Source organism: Trichoplax adhaerens, genomic scaffold (assembly GCF_000150275.1).
Source record: "Trichoplax adhaerens TRIADscaffold_5 genomic scaffold, whole genome shotgun sequence".
Lineage (NCBI taxonomy): Eukaryota > Metazoa > Placozoa > Uniplacotomia > Trichoplacea > Trichoplacidae > Trichoplax > Trichoplax adhaerens.
Genome location: NW_002060947.1, coordinates 6,152,842 through 6,162,772, shown reverse-complemented (window position 1 = coordinate 6,162,772; position 9,931 = coordinate 6,152,842). Strand labels below are relative to the sequence as shown.

Genomic DNA, 9,931 nt, shown 5'->3' with positions numbered 1-9,931 from the left:
TTAACGAATTTCAGCTGCAATCATGAAAGAGTGGGTACAACCTTGTATCAAGTTAAGATGGTTAAAGTAAAAGTACTTTCTAATCTATCTTGAAAACCATATTAGTTTCATCAAATCTTCATTTTCCAAGGTATGTTGCTGAATAAAACCTGAAAAACTTGTATGGTATTCTATCTGAACAAATTACCGTAATTAAAGTTACGTGCTGATTGACAATGTAGAGTATACTAAGCACGATGCATTTATTTTTAATCTAGTCTACATATTTTTCAAGAATTGATATCTAAATTTAAAAAAAAAGCATATTTATTAAAGCAAGTGATAAGCTAAAGGCTGCCGTTTATGGGAACTTCGTATTGTAATAAAATTTATAAATTGTGATATAAAAGAAATATCGTAGGTGAATAGATCAATCAGTCTGTCTATAGTGTTGGCAAGATCTACAAAATAATTCCTTTCTATATTATCAAATATGCTAGTTAAGCCAAATATTCGGTAAAAGTACCGCAGGAAGATACAGTTCCTTTTTAAACATTTACTTACAATTAACCCTAATGATAGATCTTAAGGAGAAATAATGTTAGGTCGATAAACCAATTGTTAAATACGATATATAATGATGATTATTTAATTATTAAAAATAGTATTGGTTAAGCATAGTCCCAATCGGAAATTGAAATTAGAAATTATACCAGTTACTAGTAGCAAAACAAGATTAGCCCCAAATTTAGCTAACAAAGTAACCATCCTTAATTCAACTTCAATTTTAAGGTACAAAATAAAATCCAATGTTGTATAGAGAATATTAAAACAGAATTAAAAAATGCAGATGTAATACGGACAATTTTGATAGTTTAATATCATGGCATTTGAAATATTGATAATTAGACAATTTTGATAGTTTAACATCATGGCATTTGAAATATTGATAATTAGGCTTTCTTCAGTCCAAAAGATTAAGTTTAGGTAATCCTACATCACAATCTACGTTCAAATTTGATATCGTTGTCGATCAACAAATAATTGGCCTTGAATGTAAATTCATTTACATTAGATCATTCTTGGAAGTACCGTGCTTCGTACTTGATAAATTTCTCAATTAGCTAAAAGAAAGAATTAAAATAAGTATCTCCATTAATCAAGTTGTAATCGTAACAATTTTATTTCTGTTACAGATCAATGGTGATTAGGATACACTTAAATCAATGATTAGTATCATCTAATAAATTGGATGACAACAGAAATAATTATGGAAAGCTTTGTCTTACATCAGTTAATGTTGGTCTTGAATTTTTATTCTTTTTAACACATTCATAAGCAGTTCTTAATAGAACTTTGCGAAATGTTTTTCGCGAAGGATATACTTGATTTTTAGGCCATTTAATCCTAAAATCTTTTAACATGGACCAATCTGAATCTTCTCTCAACACCCGCATCTGTATAGGCGATCATAATAATTTAAAATATGTGTTAAAGTAATGATTTGTGAATACGTAATTTTATTCATCATAATGGCACAAAGCAATTTGTAATCATTCACTGGATAGTAATTGCAACAGCTATTAATTATTTACATCTAAAGTTTTTTATCATGAGAGAAAACTTTTGCTAAGGTTAACCTTTTTACTAATACTTAACAACTGTAATCTTTCTATCATGAATAGTTTAAAAGTTCAACTTACCGCATAACGGTATTGCTTATTATTAGGCTGGTACGGCTCGTTGCCAATAACCATAACCAAAATGATCTAGATCAAAATCAAAGCCTAAATTGATACCTGGTATTCTGTAATAATATTAATTTTAGAATCATCCTCATAGCTGTAATTTTTTAAAATTAAACTATTTACTTTCGGATAAATGCGTAATCGGAGAGTGAAAATCGATAAAATTGAGCATTACCTGATATTCTTCATAATATTAATTAGTCATAGTGTTAGCTACTCATATTACATTATATTAAAAACTAAACTCTTTAATTTCAGACAGATATGTATTGGAAAGGGCATGATAAGAATCGCAATAGCCTAAAAATCTTCGCTTCGCTCAGGAATACCGTAAAGACTTCATGCTCGATTATGAAACTAATTGGTTGTACAGATTTTCAGAATATATTTAATATTTATCATTCGCTTCTAATTATTTCGAAGATGAATTTTTAGATATAGCTGTTGAAATGCGTTACTTTTAGTTAAAGAAATCCGTATCTGCTCACAAGTAGAAACTGAATATCACTGATAATTTACTTGACCAACTTTATGTAGATTCTTATAGATAATTTAACTTGTACTCATACTTTCTGATGACAATCTTGTCCATTTTCTGCATCTTTATACAGAAAATTGCGTACTTTTAAACTAGTATCTATGTAACTTTGATATTGATATATATTAGCTATAAATTAGTTTGCATTTCGTTTCGTATTAATAACCTATTCTGTTATAGAGACAGAGACACGCCGACATAGTTTGATGATCCTGAGAGAATAGTCTGTATCGTTTTGGAAGTTAATTGATAGATAACATATTCAGAAAATCATATAATGTTGTCAGTGCACTATTTACTTCCTGTATTGTGGTTTTGTTTCAAATGCTTATTGAGCTCAACCAATTCAGTAGAATTAAAGGTTTTGGATATATACTGTGTATATTGCGGGATAAGTGCAGAAGATTGCGAAAAGGAGTGAACTAGATCACTTAATATCATATCTCTGAAGTAATCTTTACGTAGATGTCTAAGTAAGGGCAGTCTTGCAATGAATAGCTCAAAATATAAGAAAACTTACCACACCAAAGCTATAGATATCATTTTCTGGTTGTAAAATACCGGTTAGTGCTTGAGGACTGTAATATTCCAATTTCGTTGGAACTGTCTTAAAATATGTTTTATCTATGGCACGATCTATTCCCGAAAATATGCTTTGGTAACCGCCATGAGTTAATTTAGCTTTATTTTCTTGTGTTAATAAAATATTATAGCTAGATAATCCCAAGTTAATGAAATTCAAGAAGGAGCCGGCAGATATAAACATGTTAAAAAGCAATATTGAGAAAAGAAGGTATTAGTGATCAATAAATTATGGTATATCGTGCATTCTATCTTCAAGTAAATATGATAGATTGAGGTTAGTCTTGCAATTCAAATTACCTGGTGATATTATTGTGGACAATCTTTTTCTCGTGCAAATACTTTAAAGCCATCATAATATCAAACAAGATACGATAACGTCGAAAGCAATCTAAGACTGCAGCACTATTTGTTGGCTGAAATAAGATCATAAATATTTGTATGAGATTGCGCTACTTTCAATATTTAGTATTATTACTAATTCTACCTCTAATATTTTATATTATCTAACGGTCAATTTTCAAATATTTTACCCCAATATCAAATAAACGATTATGAAGTGTGATATGACAATATTCCTCCAAGACACCACCAAATGAATCGTTTCTAATATAGGCCAAGACTTTAATGATATTTTCATGACGAATTCTACATGATCAGTTTACATTTGTTAATACAAGTAAAGCAGTAGCATCTATTTCTTTAATATATAAATTGTAATGTTGGCATGTACTTTTAATTATAATTCACCTCAATAAAATTTCTACTTGTTTACCAACATTGATATCTTGAAAAATCTGCTCAGTAATAATGATTATGATCAGTATGCAGGTCTATTAATAGGTAATAATATAAACGTAATTTATTCATTACCACATCATTCCATTGCTTGAAGACATAATGCTTATTTCCATCATCCATATCGATTTTACCTGATACTTTACCGTAGTAGCCAACAACGCTTTTAGCGTCTAGAGCTCTGGTAACATACTACATTGATCGAAGAGAAAGAGAACACCGCTTCAATGTTAACTGATTTTAGTAGATCGAAACTAGGCAACTTTATTGAAACAGTATTTTCTTTATGGAGGTGGAGATTCGGATCAATGGTATTGTTATTTCTCGTTGAAAGTTAGTAAACACATGCAGGGAAGTATTACTACTGTTGAATATTAATGCGGTATGGAAAGTTGTTGCTTACACTACAGTAGGTAATTAATGAGCTGTGACGGAAATTAGAATTATTTTTCATCCCTGATTAATTCTATTCCGCGTTTTTAATTGTTTTTATTTTTATCATTATTCGTCGACTTACAGAGTTTTGTGGTAAAGTGATTTCTTCTTCCCTGTTGGTAATAACCTGTTCGTAAGTTGTTATTGGGCTAGGTGGTCCATTATCGCCATGGCTTCGACTAGAGCAGCTGTTTTCTTCCATCGGGTAATGTTCACCAGAAGATGAAGTAAGTTCATCGCGATCATCATCCACGGCAGAATTTTTTAATAGTTTGGACTTTTCCTTTGATTTTTTTTTCTATGGAAATAGTAGATACGAATCAGTCATTGCGCTTGGCTTCATTGACTTATTTATTATTCTTTTATATAGTTTAGAATGCTAATTTGAATATATTACTTATTCTGTAGAATATCAATTTATAACTCCACATAGAGAAATGAATCGTTGGATAGCGTACTAAACGGGAAGTAGCCATTAAACGCCTTGTTTAGTTTCTACAAGAGTTACTTCTTCTACATGATAAAGCTCAGTCTGAAAGCCTTACAAGATTATTTGAAAGCTAATGTTTTGAATGCATTACTTGTTCCGTAGAATATCAATTTACAACTTCATAAGAAGAGAATGAGTCGTAGGATACGTTACTGAAGAAAAAGTAAAGACCTAGCCTAATTTTTAGACAAGTTCTTTATTCTACGTGATAAATCTCGATCTGAAAGCCTTTTGGGATTATTGAAATGTTAATTTGAATACATTACTCATTCTGTAGAATATCGATTTATAATTTTGTAAAGAAAGAAATGAATCGTTGGATAGCGTATAACTAAAACGGAAAGTAATCATTAAAATGCCTCGCTAAATGAGTTCATTAATCTACATGATAAAACTCAATTTGAAAGTCTAATGGGATCGTCACAATGCTATATTTTGAATTTTTTACTTATTCTGTAGAGTATCAATTTATAACTACGTTCAGGAATGAATTGTTGCATAGCGTTACTAAAAAGGAAAGTACCAGGCCGTTATTAAAACGCCTTGCTAGAGAAGTTCATTAATCTGTATGATAAAACTCAGCCTGAAAGTCTTATATATTGTTTATCAGAGAAGAATTAATGGCGACTGTATTCTAATTATATAAGAGGATGATTGAATTGGTAAGCCTTCTGCCAAATATTAAGTACCAGTAAAATGGAGCGAAAAAAATTGATTCAATTAAAATAGTACTTGTAACTTTGTACGTTAGCGGCACTTACTGGTGGTGAATAACAGCAGCAACAAAAAGTTGCTAGAAATTTCGATCCTTTCTTTTCTGGTGGCGACGTTTTCTTCCTAGGCATGGCTTAATCTTCTATCAATAAATGATTTCTATTAAAGATAGTATTTTACAACTAATTAAATCATTTTTACTCTTAACATCAGAATCAAAGATAATCGATGTTATACAATTGATCTTTAAAAATAAAGTATAACAGATTGTCGATTAACTAGAAATATGAATGATTCCTTTTATTAATTTGTGATCCTTGGAGAGTAATATCAAACATTTATTTACATCAAGAAATGGATTATTTTAGCCTTATTGTATTTATTTGAGATGATTTCTATCGACTATTCCCCAATGATTTAATATACATAAGGTTCCATGTTGGATAGTATGGAGTTAATACTAACGAACAGACTCATGAACTATCAATATTGATTATGTCTTGGGTATTTTAATGATAATCCAATAACGATCGATTACCCCATTTTTTTTTCTTGTGATTATTTCTAAATTGCTCTAACTGGACAATAAATTTTACTCGTTTTTTCTTTCTATTGGCACCAAGCGACAGCGATCAACAATACAACCTGTGGCTATCGATATCTAAAATTCTAGATATCGGCCATTTAGTCAGGGTGGATTCTCGTTCATTTTCTGCTATTTTCAACAGCATTTACTATATTTTATGGCAACTACTAGACAACTAAATGCGAAATTTACCAAGCCAGTGTGAGTATTATCCCGGGTAAATAAGACTGTTAGGTAACACCTTATCGTCAATTATCGTGTTTTTTTCTTCCCGTTTGAATGGTCTCGTATCCATCAATATTAACTAACATTTTGTTGGTTAAACTTTTGCTTTAATCATGTTCAGGGATTGTCGATAGATTATAGAGGAGTGAAATAATCTACGGACTAGATTGAATGACTTACTTGATGATTCCTTTAAATTGAAGTGGAATATCTTGATGTTAACGTTGTCATCGACATTCGCTTCCTATGCTGACTGCTACGACTGTTTCTGATTTTTTCGATATACGTAAGTAATGTTTGCACTTGGCTACCAGGCGTCAAAGCTTTCGGCCATCCACTGTTGTATAAACGTAATCGCTATTGAAGGAGGATATTATTGTTTTTATTTTATACGTTGATCTAATGACGATCAATCGATTGTCTAAAGGGGATGAAATGTAAAGGCAATTCTTTACATGAAATTACTGCATAGTAATTAGGCTTGCATGGACATAACGAATGATCAAGTTAATTATTCTTTTCATCGATGAACATGCAATACAAAGTATCGAATATGCCCTTAGGCTATAATAAAATTATTGGCCAATACATGATTTGATTTCTTATTGAAAAGAATGGGTTAGAATGAATTTTATTTATCCTTGATATTATTCATTTATCTATTTATAATGATGATGGATTTATATTCAAGATGGCAGCCAATAAGAGGGAAGCAAGAAATATGCATGGGTTGATTATCCTCTTAATTAAACCAAGTCTGGATTATCATGCTGTGCACATCATTATCCATGTGTACTTTACTGTGATAGGATGGCAGCGAATAGCTATTAGCTAGTATAATTAATAATCCACAAGCTTCTCATTCATTGATTAATTAATAATTTATTCTACGTTACCTTCTAACTTATATTCAACTTGCCGTTTGGATTGGTCTTTTAGCCATCAGCTTTTACTTCGTCTTCGTTGTTAACTTGCATTTACATTTACCGTATTAGTTTCGAAGAGTTTTTACTTCCTACTGGTCTATTTTGGTAGTGTTGACCATATTCCAATGTTTTTATAGTAATAATAGTGCACTATAGAAGAAAGAATTTCAATTTTAATGAATGAATTTGCTGTTTCTTTACTTTTTCTTCGTTGCTAACTGACATTTACATTGACCGCATTAGCTTAGATGAGTTTTCAAATCGATCCAAATCAGTTTTTGCTTTCTATTAGTCTATTTTGGTAGTGTTAGCCTCATTTCAATGTTTCTGCAGTGATAATAGTGCACTATAGAAAAGAGAATTTCAATTTTAACGAATGAATTTGCTGTCTCTCTACTTCGTCTTCGTTATTGACTTGCGTTTACATTTACCGTATTAGCTTAGATGAGGTTTCAGTCGATCCAAAGCAATTTTTACTTCTTACAGGCTCATTCAGCTGCTACTATTGACTAATGTTTCAATATTTTCGTAACAATAATGATGCACTGTAAAAGAGAGAATTCCGAATTTTAATGAATGGATTTGCTATTTCTTAACTTCGTCTTCGTTATTGACTTATGTTTACATTTACTAAATTAGTTTAAATGAGTTTCTAAGTCTTCCTAAAGTAGTTACTACTGAATGTTTTAATATTTTCGTAGTAATAATAACGCACTGTTGAAGAGAGAGTTTCAAATTTTAATGAATGAAGTTGTTGTTTTCTGAGCGTAGTTTGACAGTAAAGTGATTATGCTGGCGAAGTAATCAATTAATTGATAGTCACTTTGCATAGAACGGTGCTTATTTTCGATTTACTGCACTCGTTGAAAGTATCATTCAGTAAATAACTGATTCTGTTCGTAGTAAGGCTTTAAAGGGTGAAATTTCGTCAAGAACACTGCTCAATATGTATGCAATAATGGTCTCTACTTGTGTTGTACCTGATATTACCATTGCCAGCATAAATTTCTATGTTAGTACGTTAGCTTTTTACATTCTCAACAAATAACATTGTACTATCTTGGCTTGGCAAAGGTGATTTAGAAGTAGAGCAATTTAATTACTGCTCTGAATGGTCCTACTTTGTCCCATTTTGAAATGATTTATGACATAATGCATTTATTTATCCTATTTCTCAATATGATATTAAATTAAATAAGTAGAATGATTGATAAACTGGAGATAATTTGATTTCCATCGAAAATAGAACGATTGATTCTATTGCAGGTACGCAGTAGACTACAGATAAACGGTATTGTAGCTGGATATATTTCCCGTTCTTAATTCTTAATTCTACGTCATTAGGGCGGATATTACTACTATGCACCGATTTTCCCACAGTTCTATAATCCTATAATATTTACGTAAGATATGTTGTCCCTTGTAAGCGATCCAGAACTATGTAAGCCATTTATTTTCAATCAACTCAGTAAGCAGGATTGGATTTTTGTCCAATTTTTAATTTTCCTTTTAACTTTGATCCTATATATATGTATTCATCGAAAAAGCTAAAAGATCGTTTTCTGGCGTTTCGGTGAGCAGGAATAGAGGTTTATCTACACACTATTCTCGGTTTTCTGTTAGCGTTGATTATATATTATATGCTCTCGAACACCTATAAGAGTTGCCCTTTCGGTTAATCAAGTGAGCAGACAGAGAGAAGTCTATCTTATTCTCCATCTTCCTAACAAATTTGGCTATATACACTCATACACCTTCAAAAACGATACCTTTTAGTTAATCTAGTGAGTAGGAATAAAACATTATCTTATTCTTCATTTTTCTAATAAAGTTGACTATTTGCACTCGCATACATAGAAAGAGCTATGGTTGTGGCCAATCCAGTCATCTAGAATAAAAGTTTAGCTAATTTTCCATTTTCCTACTAACTTTGACCCTATGCATATCACACATGCGCTTAAAGCTATCATTTTCAATCTATGCAGAGGGCAAGAATACAAGTTCATCGAATGCTCTATTTTCCTGCTAACTTTAAATTTATGTACATGCATACGTATATTTGTAAAAGCGAAAAGCTCTAGTCTGCAATTAATCTTGTGTATAGGAATAGAAGTTTATTTCAATAGCTATTTTCTGACTGACTTTGACTCTACGCGTCTGTATCGAAAAGGTGTAATTTTCGATCAATCGAGTAAGTAGAAGGTGATCAACCTCTACATTTTCGCCCTCATGTTGACTATATCTACATCTATTTCTATAAAAGACAGTTATCAATTGATAGAATGAGCTTAAAGTTGTCTAGTTGTGCATGTTGACACTCACCTTGACTGCATGTACACTGTCAGTAGGCTATCCCGGAAAGATTGCAGAAACTCTAATCTCTCTTGGATAGCCTAATATGTAGCATTCTATACTTACACAACGGGTAGAAACGTTATCATATTCAATCTATCAATATTTGGAGGGCATGATTCAGATAAAAGGCGTAATATTTCATGTTTCATGAATTAATTAATTCTATTTTGATATATCCTATTACGCGACTATATAGGAGTGCGTATATATACACTATAATAATAAATAATTAATTATAAATCAAGCAAGTCCAAATCGTAGTAATTTCAGTTAATTCCAGTAGTCATATGTGCTGAAAGTTGTACTATAATTTCTAATAAGCACTGTGAGACGTAGATTAGTCTATTGCGCTTAATAAAATAATTATACACTAAATGATGGCTGGCGCTAATGAATAGAGCGGCTATATCTATAGCTGGCAAGATGGTGTTGTAAAAATAGTTTTAGACCATATAATCTCAAGTCAGCACTGCGGGACCGTAGATTAGTCTATTCTGCTTAATAAAGTATAGTAAATGATGGCTAGCAATAATGAGTAGAGCGGTTATATCTATA

The 9,931-nt window shown here is 31.2% G+C and overlaps 1 protein-coding gene across 1 annotated transcript; it reads right to left on the bottom strand.

The window, feature by feature from the left end:
- Nucleotides 1–253: 253 nt before the first annotated feature.
- Nucleotides 254–5,415, bottom strand: TRIADDRAFT_56727 (uncharacterized protein; the record flags this gene model as incomplete). The annotated part of the gene is made up of 10 exons (XM_002112535.1): nt 254–283; nt 1,269–1,436; nt 1,683–1,748; nt 2,786–2,978; nt 3,148–3,263; nt 3,381–3,495; nt 3,598–3,680; nt 3,721–3,837; nt 4,163–4,378; nt 5,332–5,415. 10 exons carry the CDS (start codon nt 5,413–5,415, stop codon nt 254–256), a joined length of 1,188 nt encoding a protein of 395 aa, XP_002112571.1.
- Nucleotides 5,416–9,931: the final 4,516 nt, after the last annotated feature.